Source organism: Cuculus canorus, chromosome 2 (genome assembly GCF_017976375.1).
Source record: "Cuculus canorus isolate bCucCan1 chromosome 2, bCucCan1.pri, whole genome shotgun sequence".
In the NCBI taxonomy this organism is placed as follows: Eukaryota; Metazoa; Chordata; class Aves; order Cuculiformes; family Cuculidae; genus Cuculus; species Cuculus canorus.
The window spans coordinates 87051764-87076969 of NC_071402.1; the positions used below are offsets into that span (position 1 = coordinate 87051764).

The 25206-nt window shown below is 38.2% G+C and overlaps 1 protein-coding gene across 7 annotated transcripts in view; it reads right to left on the reverse strand.

The window, feature by feature from the left end:
• Window positions 1-25206, reverse strand: part of PIGN (phosphatidylinositol glycan anchor biosynthesis class N) — a 107131-nt gene that overhangs the window by 14536 nt on the left and 67389 nt on the right. For 6 of the 7 annotated variants that reach the window (XR_008448477.1, XM_009569411.2, XM_054058318.1 and 3 more), the window contains exons 16-25: window positions 24096-24195; window positions 23876-23968; window positions 22408-22499; window positions 20384-20492; window positions 12990-13098; window positions 9200-9302; window positions 5665-5767; window positions 3446-3532; window positions 715-770; window positions 165-240 (exon numbers count right to left, since the gene is read on the reverse strand). Coding sequence is in view for 5 of the 7 variants with exons in the window: in XM_009569411.2 (XP_009567706.2) it covers window positions 165-240; window positions 715-770; window positions 3446-3532; window positions 5665-5767; window positions 9200-9302; window positions 12990-13098; window positions 20384-20492; window positions 22408-22499; window positions 23876-23968; window positions 24096-24195 (928 nt within the window). In the remaining 2 variants the exon portion in view is untranslated. Of the gene's footprint in view, window positions 1-164; window positions 241-714; window positions 771-2103; window positions 2148-3445; window positions 3533-5664; window positions 5768-9199; window positions 9303-12989; window positions 13099-20383; window positions 20493-22407; window positions 22500-23875; window positions 23969-24095; window positions 24196-25206 lie in introns of all 7 variants that reach the window. The other variant, XR_008448478.1, reaches the window with a different exon arrangement.

Below are 25206 nucleotides of genomic sequence, written 5' to 3' on the forward strand. Positions count from 1 at the left end.
TGAAACACTACAAAAGGCTGAAAGCTTCACACACGGTTAAGAAGTCTTAAGAAGTTTGAATGCATATGTATGTTTTTGTAAATCATAAAGTAACAACCCTGTGTGTAATATGTTATTTATTAAACACTTCTTTGAGGAGATTTCATGAAGGTAAGATTACTAACCTTCAGCAGAAGCAAGCCTCCCATCATGAAAGGACTGAACACAGTCAAGAAACAATAGACAGAAGCAGGATCAAAACTAGAGCAACATGAGAAAGACATTACAATGTATCCTTGAAATGGCATTTTCCATTAAAAATACCTTTTACTCACTCTCATAACACACTGTGCATATATACATTTTTAAACGAGGCTTCTCTCTTCTCTTGCTCAGGTATTAAATTCGCAAGGACTATCTACCTCACTTTTCTTTCTCTACAGCTTCTCTCTGTTCACGTCTTTCAAGGTGCCATGCTGTTAGTGAGCAGCTGAGCTCTCTCGGCTCACCCTGCAAATAAGTTTTAATGGAAATTGAGACAACCTTAAACCCAACAAGTTCAGGCACTGAGGGAACATGTTAACAGAGAGCAGGAATGAAAAATTGTTACCATTATTCTACTGACTATTGCTCTAACTCTGTTGCCCTGATTTTGCTAACCAAACTTATATTATGCCAATTGTAGGAAGAATTTTTTGTACCCTACTGTGTCTGAAATCAATGAATAAAATTTACCTGTTAACAGAAGCTATGTTTCCAGTGCCAAAAAATGCTGTCACTATGAAGAAAACCTAGATGCATTTAAGGAAAATACACCACAGAAACAACTGCAGTAAAACAAAACCAGCATTTCCTCCCCTTCATTCCAATTTACTTTCAAAATCCTATCATGAAACTACAAGAAGCTGACACACTATTACAGCTTCACACTGCATTAAAAAATGCAAAGTATTGTCTAGCTCGACCCAAGATTTCACACACAACTATTCCAATTTTATAATGCAGGGACTGCCTGGGTACGATTTTAGAGCCTACCTTTTGGCCCCTGCCTGCCAGAAAGCTGCAGCTTGTTTTTCCTGGGTCCCTACCTAAGAAGACAAGAAAATCCCTGGACCACAAACCTTGCTGTGCATTCAAACACACATACTTGTGCAGAAAGTAATGATGTATGTACGCGTACTGCACACCAAAAAGAGATGGCTTTATAGAGGAATTGACTGCGGAAGAAACCGCTGGTTACAAAATACGACTAAAGGTGCCTATGCTATCCCTCCCACAGGGAAGATCTGGATTTGTCCAAAGATGATGTTGAGTCTATCCACTGCAAAACGAGACTCCCAGTTTTTGCCTTACTTGAGCGAGGGAGGACGACTCTAGCAGTACCTGTATAGCTGGAAGTTTTTTTATAGACACTACTCTTTTCATTTAGGTACATCACTTGCTGCTATATGAGCCCATGAAAAATATTTTTCTACCTCCTGAGCTCATTGGGGCCCATTATAGCTCACATCTCCTCAGCTGAAGAATGGGTTCTAACTGCTTTTTTTGCATGAGGCAGAAGGTTAGTCAGTGAAAATGGCTGCTGTTGCCAAAGCTCCCTCTGGTCCCTCTGCTCCTGTTATAGCTCCTGCATTGGACCATTTAAGTCTCTGCACAAACAAATTGCTACCAAGTGTTCAGCAGAATCCTAGGGATTCTGCATGCAATATTTTGGAAAGATTAGATCAGCATAACTGAAGAAATTATGCTTCCCAAGAGTATTACATCATTTCAAGTTTAGTAACACGGCAGTCTAACAGCATAGCTCAATTCTGCCAGTTAAAACTTAAAAGAACAACAATTCTTTTGCAATGAAGCAAAAAAAATTAATTATATATATTAGTAGCACACAGATCTAATGAAAATTCTCAGCACAAGCAATCTGAATCTTCTTCTGAAAGATCAGACTGTAAGGTCCCTCAGCACATGCTGAGTTTTGCACCTTACATAGGAACCTTGAGACAGTCTTAAGATATAGAGCTCACAGGTCATAATTGCCACGTGGCTGCTCTAGTAGAAAAGTTCTCTTCCAATACCACTATTTCCAAACACTAAACAGCACCTAAATTTAAAAAGCCACATTACCTTTTGAGCAGGAGTGTACCATACCTGGTCTCTGCAAAGACAACCTACAAATTGTATATTTTTTCAGGAACTAAACAAAATAAATTCAAGTGTTTTAGATTAAGATGAGATTAAAGTAGTGTAACATTCAAGTCTGAGATTAAAGTAGTACCATGCTGGAGCTTTAAAAAACCCCACAATTGGACAGTTAGATTTTTATTTGGCTAAGTTTTAGCGTCCCACAGAGAGCAGTACCTTTACTAAAAGTTAGTTTATTTTTTGTTAAAATAGCAAAATAGCAGATGAAACTGATAAATTTACTGCAAGGTGTCTCAGCTGCTTTTCAGGTATGCTCTAAAGCAAACACAAACCTTCAACACTCAGCAAATTGTTTCATCTCCCTCCTTGGCACTGGACTGCCTTCTTAATGAGGTATCTGTCAAGCTTCCTCTGCTGTAGGTTCCCAACCATCGTCCAAAATTCCAACAGCACGGACTCTACAACTGTGATCCACCCTCTCAGATTTGGTTATTCTACAAACTATAAAGCCTGGTTTTGAAGGAATGAGTACTGAGACAACTTCCTTCCCTGCTCCAGCTATGATAACCCACCTGTACCACAAACCTATATATTCTAGACTAGCTCATAACTACTGTCCCACTTGCACACTCACTACCCTTGCCAAATACCTGTCAGTTAATTGCAGTCCCACAACGGAAGAGAAAAATGACGTTACCATGTCTGTACAGTATAACGACCCCACAGCTGTAGTTTCAGTCTAAGTAATACCAAATAACTGCTACACTAGTGATCAAACTTTTCTTCTCTTCCAAGCCCACATAATTTCTAACAGCAGAAATCATGTGATACAAATGATCGTAGGCCAGATTCTGGGAACATGTTTCACTTACCAGCCTGCAGAAACTTTCCTTCTCACCTTATCTCATCTGACTGGCTACGGCCAATGCCTGTTCCCTAACGTTTTCTTCCTAACATGCTGCAATACTTTAAAAATGAGAAAATGAGAATAACTTTAATGTCACCTTTTCCAATTGACTTGTGAAGCTTGAATGAGTTTGCTTCAGCTAAAACGTCATAACAAAAAGCAAACTGAAATCAAGACTCCTTGGAAAATACCTCAACCAGCCAAGGAGCTGGATTCCAAGACAGTGCAGTTCTCACTGACCTTTTACTACATTATCAAAAAACATAATGTACGAGACCACTGTCTTTTGAGCTACATGAGTCAAATCATCTTTACCAGCTTCCATTTTCAGGGGCTTCAAGCTACAAAATTTGATTGTGAGGCTTTCAGAAACAAACCCATCTTTTGCCTGGAAGGCAGCAACTGGCAGAAGGATACAAAGAAGAAAGACCTGCGGACATCATCTAGGTGGAGCTGTCGAAACTGAGTTATATCAGTAGCATAGGCAAAGTCGAAAACAGCAAGCTGGAAAGAGAGCAGAAGAAATCAATAATGAAAATCAACTGATGTACTTTGATAGAACCACCATATTTTTACTGAAATGAATGAAAAATAAACCTACTTCCCTATAAGCCATTATTAGAGTATATTACGATGAGGACTGCAAACCTTTCCCATATTTTCATTATACTTTAATGAATCTGCCAGAAAGATTGTACAAGGGAGATGATCAAACGAACAGTGGAGCTTCTGCCATTATCTACCATAAAAGTGAACTTTTATGCCTTAGATTTATCATCATCTTTTTTCATCATAAATATTCCTCCTACACACACAGACACTTCCACTGCTCACATGAGCATGGGGATAAAGACCGCAATTATCCTTGGTTGACTTATGTTGTGAATGAGAAGACTAAAATATTCTCCATCTCCTTCATTCAGTTCTCAGCACAAATTCACTTGACCTGAAGAGAAACTGTCTTCAAGGAGTTTAAGAGGTCAATTATCTCCTATTCACTGGGGAAAAGAAAAAAATTCAACTAATAGACATTTAACACTGACAACTTTTTAATTAAAAATAATTTCACATCATCAGAAAACTGAGCTGTATTCTCTAACACAGGACTTACTTTGTGGCATATATTAACAGGCATTCTAGAGACGATATTTCTAACCTAAAAACAGGAAGCAGGGGCGAGAGCCTTATTATTCGTTTCACTTGAAACCAGAAGACAGATGACATATGAGGAGCGAGAACAAAAAACTTAATTACAGCTTACCTATGTTCTTTTCATTTGCATTTGATTAATAAAGTGTTCATCACTGTAGAATACTGCTTTAATAGAATTTTATTTTAAAACAAACAGAATATAAGACTACGATCAGACAGGCAAGCACCAGAGATGCCTTGTTACAAGATACAAAAGACTGGGTGGATTCTAGGGTGGATGAAAAAGTACATCCCACACATAACTGTGCTGTGCTACAAACCTCCAGTTGCAATCACGGTCTCATGTTAAGTGTACATTTTTACATTCATGTATCTTCTTTATCACTTAAGATGCTAGAAAACATGCTCACACAAAATGACGTAACTATATGTAGCATAAATAAAAAGAAATTCCTGTTTTCACTTCTGACATTCAGCCCTAAATTGGTAAATCCTGTTCTCTCTCAAGTTCTAGAACTGTCTCCCTTGCAGGAGAACCACAAAACCACAGTATGTGTCAGGTCCACCATGGTGACTGCTTTGGCTAAGATTTTACCTCCCAGCACTTCTCCGCTTATTATTATGAGGTGCAAAAGCAACGAAAAATAAGTACCGCCACTTTTCTTACAGTTAACTTTGACCACTCCCACATATCCTCACCCAGATTCTCCAGGACCTGCAGCAAGGATGGCCCGTTTGAGAGACGCAGAAGTGTGCTACATACCTGCCTGGCCCCGAGCAGTCAGATGACTCTGAAAAAGGCACTCCGGATCTAATCACACCAATAGTATAGCCACAGTTTGTTAAATACTTGACCTTATCTAAAAACTAAGTAGAATTGTGAGTAGCATGGGCTTGGAAAATTGCTGACAATATACTACAGTTTAAGGTAAAAGAAGTGCTTTCATTACAAAACTCCTTCTCCAGGCAAATTTGAGAAGGTACTATTTCCAAGATCTCCAGATCTTGTCTGTCTAATCAGAAATAAAACTCTGCTCCTGAAGAAATAATGGAAGGACAAAATCAAACTAAGATTTCTGGTATTTCTTATGGGTCATTTCAGAAATCAAATTATTTTTCAGCTTCTCACTCACGACTCTGTCAGCAGAATAAAAAAAACTACACTGACATTGTACTTACTCCAAAGAATCACTCTACCTTATGCTGAATTAGCACTACTCTTGATATATCGAGCTTTGTAGCCTACAGAACAATACCACTAAGTCAAGCCGATTTCCTTCATTCCTACAAATCGTTCTAATGTGGAATATCTTCTTTTACAAGGTCACAAACCTATTTCATAAAACAGCTGGTACTGCCTTCCCAAACTTAAAGAAATTAAAAGTGTTGCTCCATTAAAACCACTCAGAAACTTTATTATCTCCTAAAGAAGGAAAAAAAAAAAGGCTGATAATTAACATGATATAGCTATCTGAAGCTGTTACCTTTGGTTTGAGTGAAAGACCATAGTGCTGCAGTGCTTCTTGCTCCATATTTATCCACACAAACATCAAACCAGACAACACCAGTGGAAACAGAGCTTCATACCTGAAGAGTAACATAATAATCATATTAAGTGTAGTTACTAATGATTATTTAACATCAAATACTGACATGTTTCTTTTTCTTCACGTAAATGATGTACTAAAGACTTAATGGCATTCTTTCCCTTCTCCCCCCTCACAGCTGGTTGCTTGAAGTTTAAAGCTGTACAGTAGTTAAAAGGTAAAAGTAGGAGAAACAGAGGCTGTTTCAGCTTTGTCATATTTTGCACTCTTTTTCTCATTTGATGGCTGCCACAACATTGGATGAGTGCCCTTTGTGTCATGGTTAATTTGAACAAAACTGGAATAAAGTTTAAAAAATAATCACATTTGGCATCTATTTTCTGCAAAATGGAAAATTTCATAATGAGAGCTATTTGGAACAGAACATTTACAGTCCAACCTAGACCGCAACTAGAGATTGTGTCTCTTTAGGACCTAATCACACAAACTCATTCCCCTGATCTCAGCCTAGTTCCAAGGAAGGAGGCATCTCTAAAATAAAAGGAGCATTAAATTTCACTGAAATGTCCTTTTCTTTACTATATACAAATTATCATAATAGCATCAAACCACATTCTACCCAAAGCCACTAAGTTGTTCTACCTAGACACCCAGTCTCAGAGGAGTATTTCTGGCTCCTACAGCACTCAAATATAAACTATAAGTGCACATATGTGAGACATTAAAACCTCCAGGTAACATAGGGGTGTAGATAGTCATTGGATCATACTAGTTTCTCCCTGCCCTCTACATCTCAGTTGCACTTCATTGTGCCTCTCATTTTTTTTACCTTCCAGGATAAAATTAAAAATCTGACACCGACTGTGACATTAGTACTGACAAGATTGTAAAGTTTTTCCTTTTTATTTTTTTCCAACTTGGACACACACATATTTGTCTAAAAATAAGAAGTTAATTCTGGTATAGCTTCTGTTGTGCTTCTCCACTAGTGTAGTTACAAAGCCATTTCAAATGGCAAAAAAAAAAAAATTATGGATAGACATTTCTGTTTTAGTTATCAGAATGACAAGCAGTTTAAAATGAAGATGACAATGGCTGCGTTGTCAGTAACAAAGTATCTACAATCCTCATAATGATCTATGCTTGCCTACAAACTGAATTTCTTCAACTGAGACAGAGACAACTGGTTGTATGCAACCACGCTCTTCAGGCTGGCTTCAATACTTCCACTTAACTGCAACTACAGAGGTGCTCTAGTTACCTTTGAAGTGACAGGGCCTGATCAACAGGCCTAAAACTATACAGGCAACCAATGGATGGTTTGTATTTAGATCAATTAGATGATTTTTACATCACATTTAAATTGTGAATGAATAAATTATTCAGGATACGAATCCTCCATGGGCCAGAGGACCAAATGAAGTGACAGGGCCTGATCGACAGGACTAAAACGATATAGGTGACCCGTGGATGACTTGTATTGCTGTGTGTAATGTTCAGTCTGTAACTTTTCACATTGCCATTATCAGTAGAGTCGTGCTGTGCTATTCCTGATGCAGAGAGTGTGAGAAAGTGTTTCATTATCAGTAGAATTGTGCTGTGTGAGAAAGTGTTTCATGGCTGGCATCATCTGCAGAATTGGGTTGTGCCACCTTAACTGTAGCTTCTCAAGTATAAAAGACAAGAAAAGAAAACTATTAACACGCTGGCTGACCAGTCAGCACAAGCATGTATGCTGTGCGAGAAAGAGGGGCGCTGCGCAGGAACGTTTCATCTCTATGGCCCCTTAGCTTAAAGATAAGAGATATCTGACTGCTTCCTCCTCTCATCTCCTGAGATCTTGGCCACACTCTGTGAGACGTGGCAGGCGGTAAGCAGCAGCGACTAGACTCTGCTTTTTGGGGTGACGCAAGTTGTTTACTCAGTGGTATAAAAGTGCCTCGTGGCAATTTTTGAGAGGCCTCAGTGGACCCATTGTGTGGGAATCCTAAGTGCTGGGACAGATTCTCCAAATCCTCACTGCAAGAAAAGGGCTCCCTCAGCAACTTCAGATCTAGATGATGATAATAGGGCAATTGGTGATGTGCCTTTTTTAATTACTATACTTATTGCCTTGTAGTAATGATCAGACGCATTGCCTTTAGCAGCTGTTATTTGTTAACTTGTTGTTGATCACTACTAACCATTTGTTACCATTCTTGCTGTAATAAGTTGAGTAAAACTTGATTTTAAAGAGCATTTGAGAAGTAGGGATTTTATGCTGATCATGCTTTGTGCTTAGCACCTTGTGGTAAAACACCTGGGCAATGCAGTAGGTTATCATTACATGGTATAGCAGAGCATCAAGGAAACACTGGATACTTTTGGCAATGAGTGCCTTGTTTTGCTGTGATTGGCTGTTTTGGTTTGGGTTTTTTTTCAGTTTTTGGTTGGTTGGTTGGTTTTTAAAGAATTGCAACAAATTTTTTTTGTCTATTTGAAGACTGTAGGAGGACAATGGAGAACTGTCAGTGTTTAAGTGGTCCACTGCAGCACCAAAATACAAAGAAGGCTTTTACCAGCCTCAGAAAGAACATTCATGCTGTTTGTTCAACACTCAATAGCCAGGACAGGCTAAGAAAGCTGAGTGTAAGTGTGTGTGTGGACAGGAGTAAGATTAGGATAAAAATCTCAATAGGGAAGCAGAAGGAAGGGGAAGCAGGAGATTAAAAAAAAAAAAAGATGCTTCTTCTGAAACGAGAGTATCCATAAAAGGCAGCTATTGCAAAATGTCTACTGCAAGATATTTAATTCCACTTAATTTTCTATTGTAATTAAATCCAGAGAATAAGTGGGAGGGAAAGCGGAAAGAATGGTTGCTACACTCCCCGTTAATTATGCTCTTAAGAGCTACTGAGTCTGGGAAAAAAAGGATTGGCTGGTACAGTGGTTTATTCACTTACAAGCTCTGAGGAGTTGTCTTTTATCCAAAAAGAAGTCTCTTTATGGAGAGTAGCAACCCTTTGAAAAAAAAATTACTTCCATGAAAATCTCTTTGAATAAAATTTGCCCACTTTTGAGGGCTACCTGCTTCCTGTCACAAGTTGTTTAAGTCATAACTAGACACCAGTGCTGAGCAGCTGGGAGAGACATTATTTCCTCCTGGTTTTGAGCAGAAAAGCTCATGCCAAAACAACAAAAGATATAAACTAAAACAGATTTCTTATTTTCATCCAAGAATGCTTGAATACATTCCCTTCCAGCCACTGGTTGGTCTAGATGAAAGGAATGTCAACAAAACAGTGTTTATAATACAAGGAGGAAAATGGAAGTTCCCCTGAAACTTTATTTAGGAAACTAAACAGGGAGACAAATGGAGAGACTAGAGCTGGAAGCACACATTACATCTTTAACAGCAACATTCATGAGATTCAGCAGTCTCACATTTAGCCCTAGACTTCTGATATGCAAGATCAAATAGAATAAGAATTACCCTGTGCTGAGGAGAAGGTAGGTGGACATCAGGGAGAGTAATATGCTGAACAGTCGCTGAAAGAGAAATGTGGAGCTCAGTAACGGCAACACCAAAGAAGAAACTGCAATAAAGAAATCCATCAGTCACTACACGCAAAACATCTCACCATCAGTAACAAGATAACATTTTTCAAATCTTAACATCTTATGTACAGAAATTCAATAATGGTCATATATGCCCTTCTATTTACAGAATTGACTTTTACTAACGAAATGTTTGAAGTGCTCAGTGTTTATTAAGAACAATTTTAGTTCCTTATTATTTTAATTCCCTGGCTTTCCACCTCACAGCCTTTGTAACTTCTTATGAACTGATGTTAGTAAGCAAGATTCAGAAGCGCTACCCCAGAAACAGTCAAACTTGACTGTTTAATACTACTCTGAGAACCACTTACCACAGCCTCAAGGACCTCTGGCAGCTTAAAGACTGCAGTAACAAAGCTACTGCTCTGATTAGATTAGGAAACCTGCCACATTTTGACATGCAACTGAAAATAGTAACAGTAAAGATACAGAAACTATCAACTTTTTAAGGTCTCTGTTTGAAAGGTTCAAACCAGGAATATTTAAAGAAATACAGGTAACCTATCTGTCATGATTATTGTCTCTTGCCTTCAACTTAGAATGCATTTCTCTAATGCAGGTGTGGGATCTCAAGGGATGCATGTCGCTACTTACTGCGGTCCCATTCCTCAACTGCCCCGTCAGCTCTGGTCAACTGAGCCTGTGCTGCCCCTAAAGAGACTGCTCTAGTTGGGAAACAGTTTGCAAGAGGTGATGAAAAATGGGAGGAGAGGAAATGGGCTACTGGAAGTCAGTAAAAAGGATGAAAAGCAGGAGGAAAAGCATTGCCATGATTTAATCTTTAAGTCTGGGTGTTTAAATATGAAAAATTGATGAGCTAATAAAAAGGTGTGCTAACAAATAACATTGGTGTAATTCTTCATTGTGATATAGTGCCCTCACAGTATTCAAAGATCCCACCAACAGCAAGTCATAATTAATAATCACTCCATTAAGGAACAGAAATAAAACCATAACATAAGGAAAGTGGTCACTTCTGCTTGTCATAGTATACGTAAGTATGTACAGTAAACATATCAACAAAAGAGACATGAGGTTATTTCTAAAACCTGTGGGTCAGTATATTTTATTTCCTGGCCTTCAGCCTGGGGCACTGCTACAATTACAGAATAAGTGACTTCATCTCAAGGGTGCTTCAGCCTTTCAGCATCACTTGTAGCCTTCCATACCTAAAGAAAGCCTGGCTGAAGGAGGAACTCCCGGGACTTCACCACAAGTCAAAGCAGCTGAAAATAAATTCAGCTGGCAACTGGCCTCTGTGAATGACACTCAACACATGCTATGAGTATCACTCTGAGTGCAATCATAGATAAGAACAGATGAGTGGCTGGTAGGTGATAATTTGCCTTTTCCTTCCATCTCTGATGTGACATATCAGATATTAATCACCCAAAGACCTGCAGGTTTCTGGCTGACCTATACACATCGCTGTATGTGTTCCCTGCACACAGTTGTGACACCAAATTCCTCAAAATTTGGCAAGATTTCCCCTGATGACAACTTTAAAAAGTAACATAAATTCACTTAGAAATATCTGCTAACAAAGATGACTTTGAACAACATAGCAACCAGCTGGATTAACTTCATGCTTCCTGGTTTTACTGCTGTGTTTGTGGTTAATGTACAGGGCACAAGCCATACACACAAACTATACAGCATAACAGTCAAAGCCAGCTGACACAGGCCTGCAGGAGCCTACCCACCACTATTTCATTTACCTGGTTCTCCAAACAACAGCCTTTCTTAAAAGTACAAATTTAAGCCTAAATTAAAACTTTAAACAAGGCAGGTTTCAGATTAATCTGAATTAATAGCTTAGGAGCAGAGAACAATTTACTAGAAACTTTCAGAAGTTTCATTATCTTACTCTCATGATATTAGTCATGGCAGTATTATGATGAATCAATATTGTTTATTTCTGATGACAGAAATACATAGAGAGGTACAAAATGAGAGTTGAGTAAGCAATAGGGTCATTCTTCCACAACTAAGCAAAAAGATGAAGAGAAATTTGACCACCTGTAATGCCACCAACCTTGGAAAAAACTACAGTACCTTAATTTTTATGGTGCCACATTTCTGGCACTCACTAGTGATAGGGCAGATGCTAGCTGTGGTTATGCCAGAGGTAAGGCATTTCTCTCCAACAGGAGCATTGAGGCTATGTTGCTGAATGCCTTAGCTTTCTAACTGCTTAGTTCTGCATTTAATTATGTAAAGTAACTTCAACAAGCACATAAAGCTCCCACCTTGTGTATCATATTGACTTCAAATTATTATTTCCAGTCCAAAAGACTTTGCTAAAATATTCAATACTATTGTGGCAGCAAGCAGACTTTTTGGGTACATACAGTTTACTTCACTGTTACCTTTATTTTTGTCATAAAAACATCATCCACAGCAAAGAGAATTTCTAGTACCTTCTCCTCCTAACTCTAGACCTGTCTGACTGCCCAAATCATCTCTTACATGAAAAATGTTTCTCTCTCATCCTTACACAGGACAGAAAGATAACCTTTACCCTCAATTCCTGCTACTGTAAGCCAAGGAGGACATCATTGATTTAATCGACTTTACAGCTGGCAAGGAATTCATCCACATAGAGATTCCCCACTTAGCTTAGCATGCTAAGAGGAATGATGGAAAGGAAAATGCCCCAAAGAAAACTACATTACAAAGACAGCCTTGCTCTCACGCACATGCCAATCACAATCAGCTGTATTAATCTTGAATTGATTTGCTCAAACAGAAGCAGGACTGCCAAAAGTGACAAGATCTGCTCAAGTTAAAACAATGTCACCTGTACAGGAATGTACAAGACATCCAGCAACTAGATAAAGTCATAATTCTTCTGTTAAGCTACATTTAAATTCCTGGTTTTGACTTTTATCAAAGAGCCGCTATGAAACTTTGCATAGGATATGTTTAGCTCTTAAACAAATCCCACATTCCAGATCACTCAGGGATAAATGATGCTTAACATTTTCTAAAGGAGGCCTATAGAAATTATTTTATAGCTGAAATATGAAACGTATTGCTATACTGTATTTCATAACCCCAGTGATAATTACATTTGCTCAAGATTTTAATTTCAGAGGGGTGAAAAATCCAGAGAATTATATTTTTTTTCCTTTAATAATTAGGTCCTAACAGATACCAAACATACATGAGTATCATTAGTTCAAACATGTTTTGCAAGGCAGCTCTGAAAGCACTTCCATACCCTAAGGTTCTCCACCATAAGTTGCAACTAAGTTTCTATTTAATACAGCAACAACTTTTCCTCAATTTTCTATGCTTAGCTGGATTGCTTGCAGAACATCTCAGGTGAACCTGATCTCACAAAAAGTGGGAATTTGTACTACTATATCCCTAAAGGGAGTCTTCAAGATATTCAGAATATTCAAGACAAAAGATAAAGTTATGTGTAAATCAAAGTTGTTTGCATCTTATTATACACCTATGTAGGAGTACTATTTTAGAAGACCTAACACATTCCTCAAAAAACCTCAGGATAAAAATAGTGAACACATCTAAGAACAATCAGAAGTCAAATAAAGGTATATGTCCAAAAGTAACATGTTAATGAACTGTCACTGCTCTGCATCCAACCCCAAACTCTACAAACTATCAGCACACAAATTTAGGAAGGAAGATGTCCTTACCTAGAGTCATCCAGCTAATAACTTGATTCAATACAGGCAATCCTTGTTTATTCTTAAGACTGTCATGGGTACTGCTCACAACGTATGTTGAAAGTGTGATACTCAATATCTAGAAAGAAAGAAAATCAGACAGTGAAAGCATAATGTATGGATCTCCACCATTCTCAACTAAAAATGTAGAAGAGCTTTAGAGTTGCATAAACATCTCATCTGAATCAATATAAGAACAGGAAGCCTGATATGCAGCCTCAAGTATTTCTAGTTTTTTAAAAGTTATGCTTTCAAAAACTTCCTTCTAGGAATTTAAAATTATTTTTATTTATTTATCCTACTTTTAAACAGTATAAACAAGTGCTCTGGATCACTGATTTAACATGATATGCGCATTGTCAAAAGAAATACCTTAAACACTCGTGTAAACCACAGAAAACATGCCCCTAGCTTTTTGCAGAGCACTTGTGCTCAAGTAGCAATGACAAAGAACCAGCAGAATTCCTGGCTTTGCCGCAGGATCAGGTACAGGCTAAAGGGGAACAGTGTAGTTAAGGCAAGAGCTTTGCATGGGCAGCACAGCTCCTGTAAGAAGAGACAGCAGCAGTAGAGCAAGTTGGAGGTGGATTTTAAGAGATTAAAAGAAGCGGCGATTTTAGCAGACTGTTCACATGGAATTGTCTGAACCACCTCAAGTAGCGCCCTCTGCCTTAGAGAAGCAGCGAAGCCGAAGAGCAGGTTTTTTTTTCCCCCCTTAGTTAATTCAACATACACTATTCAGTCACCAAGTAGGTTCAAAAAACCTTAGGAAAATTACCCCATGAATCAGGTATTTTTGAAAGATGACAGCTACCCAAGAAAATGCTTGAGCCAGGTTATCAGTTACTGCTATTTATTCACAATGCCACAGCTCACTAGAAAGGAAATCAAGTATGCACAGTACTTTGCAAACACGGACTTTAAAACTGCATTGCAAAATATAATTACTATTGGGGCTTTTTTAGTGCAAAGCAACTACACAGTGTTCACATCCATCACTTTTTACCATACGAATAGGTGCAATTCCCCCACCAGATGCAATGATAACTAATGGTACCAGCTGAGAGGATACACTTAGTCAGCAAACTTTTTTTGCCCTATTTTCACAGGTGCTCAGTATCTGCTGCTTCTATTAAATTTCAGGCCACAAGAAAATGTAACATGTATTTCTGTGTCACATTAATAAGCCAGGCTAAAGCATTAAGCCTCAAAAAGCTGAAGGAATCCTGAGGCCCCTTTAGACCTCTGATGTTCATCTGGGGTGCTTTTGCCATATTCAGGCCAGGTCCTCCTCGCTTTGATAGATTTTTTCAACTTCTTTTATTGTCATGAGCTCTGGTAAACTCTCTGCCACCATTCACCATTCTCTGCCATGGGTGAAGTCACTTTGCACTCACTTGGAGTCATCTAGCATAATATATCTTGTGTCTTGGAAGACTCATGATGACCTGGGCATGTCAGTAAACCAAATTTACTACTGCTAGAAATATGCCAGTATCCAGCGAAAGGCTCAGCACATGCTTTTGAGACTCCTGTGTTCACAGTTTAAGTAATGCTCAAACTGCTCTCAGCTTTCACCAACATCTCCAAGCCTGTGGAATAGTGCAGAAGTACCTTGGAGATGCAAACTGAGGTTTACAAGGAAGAATCTGTCTTCCCTCCTCCTTGACAACCTTTTTGGAAGTTCAGAGGTCCTTCCCGAACAGCTTAAGAGCTGGCCTCTGAGAAACTCTCACCTGTAAGTCACAGCAAACCAAGGGTGACATCTGCAGTCCCTACACCTCTTTGCCAGCGGCTCTGGCTGGGAGCATCCCTAAGTGTCTAACCTAATAACCCACAGAGAGAAAGGTGGGAGAATCAGTATCAGAAGCTGGACACTACATGAGGCTGGCTGAAAACACTCTTCCTGCCCCCTAGTTCCACTGATATGACACAGATTCTTACCATTTATTTCTCCTCCTAACTTAGAGGAGAAAACTAATAAACTGACCCTCGGACCCACATGAAGTTCTAGCCTTCTAGGAATAATTTGCCCCAACATTATCAATTAATTTAAACAGCAGTGGTTTTGGTAGTGCAGCAAAATCTGAACTTCACCAGTGAAACTGCTGGCAAAGAGAAGCTGGTGTTCTCCCCAACAACAACAACAAAAAAGTTGTACAGTAAACACTGCAGCAGTCTAGCTGATGGATTATAAATAACTCCTGTTTTCATAATTCCTGAAGCCTTAATTTTTGCTCAAAGATCATAAAATCATTTAGGTTGGAGAAGACCTTTAAGATCATCGCATCCAACTGTAAATCTAACACTGCCAATTGCACCGCTAAACCATGTGCCTAAGCACCACATCTAACCATCTTTTAAATACTTCCAGGGATAGTGATTCTACCCCTTCCCTTGGCAGCATCTTCCAGTGCTTAACAACCCCTTCAGTGAAGAAATATTTTCTAATATCCAATCCAAACTTCCCCTGATGCAGCTTGGGGTCATTTCCTCTTGGCCTATCACTTGTTGCTTGGGAGAAAAGACCAACATTCACATAGAAGTCAGAAGTAGCAATAACCAAAAGACAATTCTCCCTTGTCACAGCAAACAAAATTCAGCAAAAAAACGTTATTCCTGCTTTAATGATATCAAGTGAAAACTTGAGAAACTCTTGGCAATTTTCAGAAACTGCGAGGGTGTAATTAGCATCTTCTGCCTTGAGCAAACAGTGACATGTATCAAAACTTCAAAATTAGGTCTAAACATAAATGAAATTTTTATAACAAAAATGTAAATGTAACCATATGAAGTTACTCAAGCTTACATTTTTACTTTTAAAAATGTCTTCATTTAAACACTTCTGCTGCAAAATCTTTTTGATCATGTTTGGTTGTCTGGGACTTTTTTGCGTGTTTAAGGGTAATACCCATATTAGAAATTTATAATGTGTAGATAGGAAAAACACTGAATAAATAAGTAGTCTATAAATGGCCTCTCAGATCCATACAGGTACGTAGTTCATTTGCTAAGGTATACACTCTGTCGTGTCGATGAAGAAACCAACACAAAAATACATACTACAGAACTGGATCAGAGGGATTTATCTTTTCCGTGGAGAACTACACACAAACTGGCAGTTTTTTTGCCTACTCTGAGGGTCTCTGCCAACTCAGGTTTCTTTTTAACCAAGAAGAGAGAAAAAGCTTTGCTCCTAACCAGCCATGATATCTTCACTATAGGTTCATTCCCAGATGGAAAAAGACGCTCATTTGGACAAGAAAGAAGAAAGCTGTCTTCATAAAAGGAAAAAAAACCCCAAAACATCATAAGCACAATGAAAAGCCTAGGCTATGGTCAATCCCTATCTTTCTCTGACTGCGATGAGATGTAGTTCCAAAACAACTTGCGAAGAATAACTCGGAGAAATAAGTACAACTTGAGCCTTTGGAAAACATCATCTTATTTCTTGTATGAAAATGCATCTCATCCTAAATAAGCAACTGTAAAAATTTGAGGTGAGGTAAAACGAAAAGTTTTTAAGAGGGTTCTTGCACAATGATACTATGAAAACAAAGAGGAAAAAAAGGACAAATAAAAAACTGCCAGGGGATCTTGATCAGAGAAGTCTGACTAGATTAGTAGTTTTTTTGCTAACGGGAAAAAAACCCTACAAACACCAGTTATTCCTTCTTCATCATGTATTTTAAAGGCTTTTTAGCCAGAGCTGAACCTATAAAAGATGTTAGCAGAGTGGCTAAGGGAATCCCCAAGACAAACCATAAAGTATATGAGAAAGGGACACCATATTTTCCCTTCTTGGAGGATCAAGAGGCACACAAAGAAGAAATATCCATAGCAAATTAATCTATCTTCTCATTCCCCAAAATGAAGAAACAACAAACAGTCATTCTTAGTTTCCTGTCTAGTAAGCAGCAACATTATCAGAGGAAAGTGTAATCTTCCATGGCTGCCTCCAACCACTACATACGTAGGAGCTGCAGAAACCACTTTCAAGAGATTCCTTATCAGATGCAAAGCAGCAACCTGATTGTGTGCACTCATGTATATGAACGTCTACTGGCAAACATTTTCCCTTTGTATTCTTGTATGTTTCAAAGCAAATAAATGCAACCTAACCTCAAAATAAATTATTTAGTCAGAAACACGTGTAATGTCTCTGTGATGTCCTTTTCCCCTTCTAAGTCTGAAGAATCTCTTCTCTCAATCCTTTTCCTACCCGGAGCATGAATGGTGGGTCCCATGTTTTCCATTCCCAAGTAAACTTCAAAAAAAAAAAAAAAAAATCAAATGGAGACTAATAATTAGATGTCACTATTGTAAAATATCTTCTGCTTCATAAGCAATTTGATGACTTTTATGATCTTGTTAAAGGCTGGGAGAAAAACAAAGACATTACTCCCTGACAAAGCAGGCAGAACATTTTCATCTTGGGACTCCGTGAGTTAATTTCCTAATTCTCTAAAGTTGGCTCAAGAATAGTCTGGCATTACTATTTAACTACAGATCTATTTCATCATCATAATTTGTGAGTTTCTCCACTAAGTTACACTGTATGAGATGCTACAGCAGTTATGTGGTCAGCTGTCAGATGCCCACTCAGCTGCTCTCCCACTCCATCAACCAGTGAAAGATATTTTCAGGCATTCCAGTGAGAAATCCACTGCTGAGTATATACAGGAAATACCTGTCCTAAATGCTTTGGAAAGGAACTGATACTTCTTTTCCACATGTAAGCCGGAAAAGTTATGAAAAATCATCACCACATTGTATATGCACGCATGCTCAGGTGTGGGACAACGGACTTTCCTGCACTTGTCAAGGCCGATATTGCAAGAGGGGAACTTGCTTGGACTCGTGGATGTCAAATACCAAAGTCACTATGACTTTGCAAAGGGGAGCAGTTCAACTTGAACAACCTCATCTTCTAAGCCAGATAGACAGATGGGTGGTGGTCTAACATCCAAAGCAGCTGAGTGACACCTGGGGTGAGGTGGAGGCCTCACACCCTGATGTTGCTTCAGTTAAAAACAGAACCCTCCCCAACCTCACATGAGCTCCCCACCCCAAGGGCATGACCAACGACCAAGTCCCGCTTCTGATGACACAAGCAGCCTTGCAAGGAGCCAATCAACACGCACTAATTGGCTTAGTGCCACCTCACCAAGAGGCACCAAAGAGTTTTCAAAAGCATAAAATTGCCATCTGAAAACCCTTTTTTCAGAGCAAGAATCTAAAAACCATCAGCCTGACAGATGGGTTGACAGGCCTGGATCCCCACCCCCACCCCCCAAGAAGGGTCGACTTTTTGGTAAGAGTATGCCTCTAACTTTGTTGGATGTGAAGGAAGAAATGACTTGTTAAAAGTTGCTAACCTATTATATATTTGAATATTACATATAGATTTTGTCATTTTAGAACTAAAATGTAGGATTAGCTTGAATAATCACTTTTAGCTAGCCTGTGCCTGGATACTTATGCATAACTAAGGACTTTTAGCAAGGTTGCAGTCAGAAAGAATGAGAAAGAATGTGACTGTTTCTAATTAAGCCAGATAACAGAGACTAGTGCAATAATAAGAGGAAGGAGAACAAACTTAGACTGGATGCAGACCTTGAAAGGGGCCAAGGAGTCTAAGAGCATACACAAGAAGGGGAGTTGAGAAGTTCAACTGTGATGGAGACCTACAGCCTTCATCTGGAGACCCCTGAAGAAGACCCTCAGAGGTCAGAGCATGTGCACTAAAGGGAGAAAACTTATGTAAACAAATTCCAAGAACTGTTTATAACAGACACACCTATTCCAGGAAAAATAATGAATATGAAATGTGTTACCCTAGAATCTATATGAATATGTATATTTAACCAGTATAAAAAACATGTAACCAGCCTCAATAACTGCACACACATTAGGTGGAGCTATCCTCTATCTGCCTAATATCACATTGAAGAATACCTTACTTAATAATCAAAGTGACATTGATTTTTGAGTCTGGCTTTTCACAGCATCAGATGCTCCCCAGGAAAATAACTATTAACTCAAGTTTCTTTCATATATACATGATCATCATTAACTGGTTGTAACCATCTAGTACTAATGCAGCAAGTGAATTTATCAACAGCAATTCCCAACATGTTTTATCTGTCCTTTCAAATAAATTACCTATTGTTTCAGCATTGCAAAATCGTCTCAGTGAATGTCATTGATGAGGACGTGAACAGGCACCTTGTAATTGTTTAACTGCTGTGGTTACAGCCCATTTGGTTCTCTGGAAGCAAGTATCAACCTGTCAGTGAAAAGCCTGTGAGGGGCTCTGATGGAAGACCTGTAGGTGACAGTCCATGGCAGGACTCTCAAGGGTAACACGAACTCTCACTGGTGGCTACCTCATATATCTTCACCTAGTACCCTCCTAAAGAGGGGGCAGGGAAAGTTACGTAATCCTTTGGTCATAAATCATTGATGAAGTCTGGGACTAAGCTCGTATCCAACTGCTCTTCTCTGAGGAGGAGCTTAGAAAACAAGGGGTTGCATCCTGCATGACTCAATGGGAGGGCCTCTCTCAGGCATGGATCAGAGCTGTATCTATTAATAGAACATCAGGTAAAGGCATTTGAAACATTCATTATTCTTTCCCCTCCTCTTTTTAACCAATTTGAGCTCCATACCTAAATCACTGATACAATGAATGCATTGCTTAACTCAGTAAGAAACTCCAACACACAATACATCATAACCAATCAAGCTTATCCTGAAATAAAGCCATAATCTTGTAATAAGTTAAAAAAAAAGGAAAAAGACACCAGACACGCAAGGTATTATTAGAAGCTTAAAAGCTCTCTAGAACCTAATTAGCACCTACTATGAAAAGATCTACCTATTTCATGAAGCTATAAAGAAAAAAATAAAATCTTTCATATGATTTAAACAAAAGATAAGCAGCCTAATATCAGTCTCACATTGTAAATCAACAGCCAGAAACAGAAAGAATCCCCTGAACGAGCAAGCCTGTCCCTAGAGTGCATGTACAATTCCTGCACAGATCATTGGAAGTCACATACTCAGACTGAAGACAGGACAAACTCTCAGTCTCTCAGTAGAGCTACAAAATGTGAATGTACACCTATGTATCAATAAACATAAACATGTACAGGATGAGCTTTAAAGAACACAGTATTATGATATTTAAAAATGCATATTACCATGAGCACATGGTCTTAAAATAGTCAAGGGTAAAATTTATAGGGAAAAACATATTTTTGAAAATTGTGGCCTTGGTAGGAACATGTTTTTTCAAAGTATGTAAAAATTTGGATATAAAATCCCTCTAATATTCAGAATTATTGAAGAGTAGCACTGACCTGATAAAAATATACTTTCAGATCTTCATTCCTGTACTTATTTTCGCTTTTACAAAGAGATGCCAATGAGAAGCAAGAGATCAAGAGAGTCAGCAAACCAGTTGCTACTCTGTAAAAACAAACAAAAGAACAATAAAATCCTGGAAACATCATCAAAGGTTCATAAAATTTTCAGAAAAGTGTTCTTCATGAAGATTAAATGATTCATTACAGTATAGAGACTGAATAGGTAAGGAGGCTTCAACATCCAGCTTTAGACAAACAAATCGAAACCAGGGCGGGGAGTGTCTGTGGGTTTGCATTTGCTTTGTTTTTTTAAGATACTTTTGATCACCTCCTTATCATATGGGCTGCTTTTCCCCTAGTCTTCCTGTTGCTCCCACACCAGATTCAGCCCCAGGAGAGCTTTGGCTTTCCTCACCTATCCTGCATATTCAGACAGCATCTCTATGTTCCTCCTGCATCATCTGACCCTGCTTTCACCTCCTGTATGCTTCCTTTTTATGAGCGAGTTTATCAGGTGCTCCTTGTTTGTACCATAGTAGTTTATTAATGTACTGAAGAAGCCCTGATCTGACATATAGTGCCACTGCCCAAGAACAGATATAACAAATGCATCTCCTTCTTACTGGTACTCTAATTTCTCCCTCCTGTATCTTTTCCTCCAGCACCTCCTTATCTTCAATATCCTGAAGTGTCACATATACATATGTTTTTAATTGTTGCCTCAATCCTATTTGGCTTCAAAACTCCCTTGACATGACTCAGATAGGTGCAAACTCTTTCAGAAGTACAACGTTTCATTAGAATAATAAGCAGGAAGATGTATGGCCTGGGTAAGGTGACTGCAAAGTGTCAGGGAGGAAGATATTAAGGTAATTTAATTTCATTTTGGTTTCTAAGCTGTGTTCAAATATTCTGAAGAATAAATAAACCTCAGTTTGGACCAGCAGAAATACATACACATATATATACAGCCGAGAGGATGTAATACAGCCAATGCAAATCTATCCTGGGTATTTCTAACGTGCCCAAGCATCAATACTAAGAAGGGTTTTCAACAGGTAGATTTATATCACAATGAAAAATGTTGAGGCAGAATGTCAATACTTTTGGAAACATTTGGGCTCATAATTCCATCTGTAAACATATATTACTGCTGAAATCCCATATTTTACCGAGGATCAGGCATCCTGGCTCCAATGGGGTACAGTATCTTGTGTCAGACAACAGAAGGAGCTGTCAAAGTGTCTCTCTGCAGTAACTACAATGATACCACAAGATAAATGCTTTTGGACCAACCAACTGGGCTGCATCCAGATATGAGAGAACACTTCTACGATGAAAGAGTACCTCACAAGAGGAGAGGGACAGACAACAAAGATGGACTAGAAAAAGATGTGAATCAACAACTGTAGGAGATCAGACAAGCAACACTGGAAAGGAAAATGCAGAACAGAGAAGCAGAAAAGGAAAGAGAGGAGACAAGGAGACAGCGAGGAAGAAGAGAGTTCTGCCCAGCCTATTTCTTCTCTTTCCCTGAAAAACTTCTAAGGTACAGAGTGCTATTCAAAGACAGATTATTTAAAATTAGATGGAGGAATTCAGAAAGATGCTGTCAAAGTAAACTGCTTTTGAATAAGTGTTCTTATTCACATCAGTGCTATTTATCATGTTTGCACTCCAGCAAAGCTCCTCCTTCAATAACAACCTATATTTTCATGTAAAATTTACAGATTTTAGTATTGTAAGAAACAGCTCCCTGCACAAGAAATTACAGAATAATGCAAAGAGCAAATGGATGTGGCTTTCTTAGAAGTACTGCGAAAGAATTAAAAGTCTATCCTCATTCACACTAGTGAATAACTGTGGTCTCCATAATCATGTTATTTAAATTCTGAATTTCAATACCTGTCTTAGCCAGCTTTCAATAATACAATTCCTCACATATATCAGAAGTTAGCCTAAATTTTGAATATCAAAGAGGGAAATAAAAAGTTTAAAGAACAAGATTATATTCTTACACCAGAGGAATACTTGCTTCTCTTCCTACAACAGGCATCAGAGGAAATATTGCCAGGAGCACACACAGAAGAGTCCAGATCAATGTTGCTGTCTGAAACAAGAAAAACAAATGGATTTTTTGGAGGCCTTGCAGACAGACAGGCAATTGTCTAAACAGAAAAAAATACTTCAGTGAACCATTAATACCTACTAGCATCTCCCACAGACAAAACCCCCCTGCATCTATCAAGAGTAAAATTAACTGAAAAAAGGGCACAGGGTCGTTGGCATTACAGCATTTCGATTTAATGAAGAAAAGGATCTCATTTAAACAGCTGTCAAAACCCTATCACAGACAATGAGAATTAAAGCAAAGCTTATTTTTAAAAGCATTTTCTCAAAGTGCTTTCTTCACACACACTGCAGTCACCAGAAAGCCAATAAGTAACCTTAAGGAAGAAGCAAATAAAACTAATTTCATCAGAAGTTTGCAGCAGCTAACTAATCCCCTATTCTCCAGCAATATGGTAATATTTTCCACTCTTCAAATCTGAATGCTTTTTGATTTAACTACCACAAGCATCTAAGTAGTTCTCTAAGTTCTTTAGAGGGAGTTAAAAAAACCCTATCCCAGGTATTTTACTCTAAGTAAAGACATTAAGAGCTATATCACGTAAATTTTCAGTGCTATAAAGCATCATCTGAGTATATTCAGCATTAGGATAAGTTACTGGATTACTCTAACACAATAAAAACTTTGAAAATAAACAAATACAAGGCTCCATCTTGACACATCTTGCACAGCAAGACTTAGCTACTTGACTCCAATTTTTTTGGTTTTAATTAAAATGTTAGTACTATCCAGAACTCTAGGTTTTAGGCATCCTGTGAAACAAGAGATATTTGAATAAATTGATGGAAGAAATGTCTCCAGTAATAAAACTGGTGCCACTTCACACCCATATCTACAAAACTAGAGTTTTTTCCTGGGAAAATCAGTTCCAAAAGCTCCCTCTGAGGAATAACATGTGCCAACTGATTGCAGACAGTAAAGAATTGATGAATGTTTTTCAGTTATCTTTGATTTTTTTTTTAAATAATGGACCTTATTACTTACATGGTGGCACTTCCACTTGCGCAGTCAACACTTTTGTCACTGTGTCAATTTAACAAATGATGTGCATTTCATTGCATATTTTAGTTATCATTAACAAAAGCTATGAGCTTTTAGTTATCATTAACAAAAGCTATGAGCTAACTCATAGCTACCCCAAAATTCTTAAGCAGTCTTATGCCCTATCTTGTCTAACAGGTCTCTGCAGATCATATTAAACTCCCTCAACTGCTATATGCCGCTCATGAGAGAGATCAGAATAAGATGAACAAGAGTCTAAAGCAGCATTTCAAAGAGACCAAGTCCCAGCATCCTAAGATGCAATCAGCTTTTAGCCACTTTAAATGACCCTTTAAAGCAAAGCAATACAGTACCTTTGCTTTAACCCACAGCTGTGTGATCACTGGCCAGCCAGCAAAGACAAGAAGACCAACAGTAAGTGTAGAGCGGTAGAAAAAGCTGAAGACCTAATTAAAAAAAAAAAATCCAACAGAAGACTGAAAACCAAGCATATTAGTAAAACTCACAGTTCCTCAAAGAGGTAGAATGCTAGCAATGAGATATCCTATTGATAAATACAGATAAAATACTTACTAGTATTTCAATTCCCAGTGTACAAACCAAGAGGAATCCTACAGACTGACTGATATGAAGTGACAAAAGATTTGTGGTGAGGTCTTGAATAACAGGAAATCTGTTTAAAATGACGCAACAAGATAGTAATTATTTTTAAAAACCAGAAACAATATGGGATTTTAACTTTGAAGGACGGGGAGGGGGTTCAGAGCACAAGAAATATTTCAGGTATTCTTTCTATACAACAGGCAGGGTTAGCAGGTGATGGCCTGAGGCTCTCCTTCTGCCCAGCTATACTTGCTATAAAATCTACAATAAAACCCTCCAGCTTTTTCCCTCCCATTTCTGGCACATCTTCAACAGCACTTGGACAAGCTTCTGATTACTCTTATCCAAATTGACTCTGAGTTTATGAACATTTTTGGTTATGCTGTGCTTAATGTCTGTCATAACTGATGAAACATTCAAAAGCTTTAGAGAGAAAAAAAATACACAGTTAGCTTTCCCAGTGTTCTATGAGGCAGCACATTATCTAACGGCAGTTCGTCTCATTTTCTGTGAATAATACCAAGTTGCTATCTACAGAATTGCCAGTATATTAGTTAAGTAACAGAAATCACAAGTATTTTTGGTTTTGAAGTAAATGGCGCCCCAAACAAAACAAGTTTGTTTCAATATCAGAGTACAATCCTCAACATGACTAGCACATATTCTCCAAAAGAAGCTGAAGTTCAGCATACCTGACACTGTGCAGGATGAGGTTATGTCAAAAATTACTGAAGAAAAGGAACAACCTGTCCCATTTTACAAAAGTCATCAACTGCTACAGGTACTTGCCTGAGATTTTAGCACTCTTTTGCTACAGTTATGAGAATACTAAAAACATTTCATCTTAGAAAGACATTTATTTATTTTTGCTAATAGAAAAGGTATCTTCTAGAATTGGCAGCGGTATCAGTCAGTTTGGAAACTACCTTATATGTCAAGTGAAATATAAACCAGAGTCCTCTGGAATGTCTCAGAAAGCATTTCAGGCAGTTTAATAAAACTAAATCTATTTTTTTCTCCCAAACTCACAGAAAAAGTTTAATTGTCAACAAAAAGGAAGAGCAGATCTATTTTTATAAAA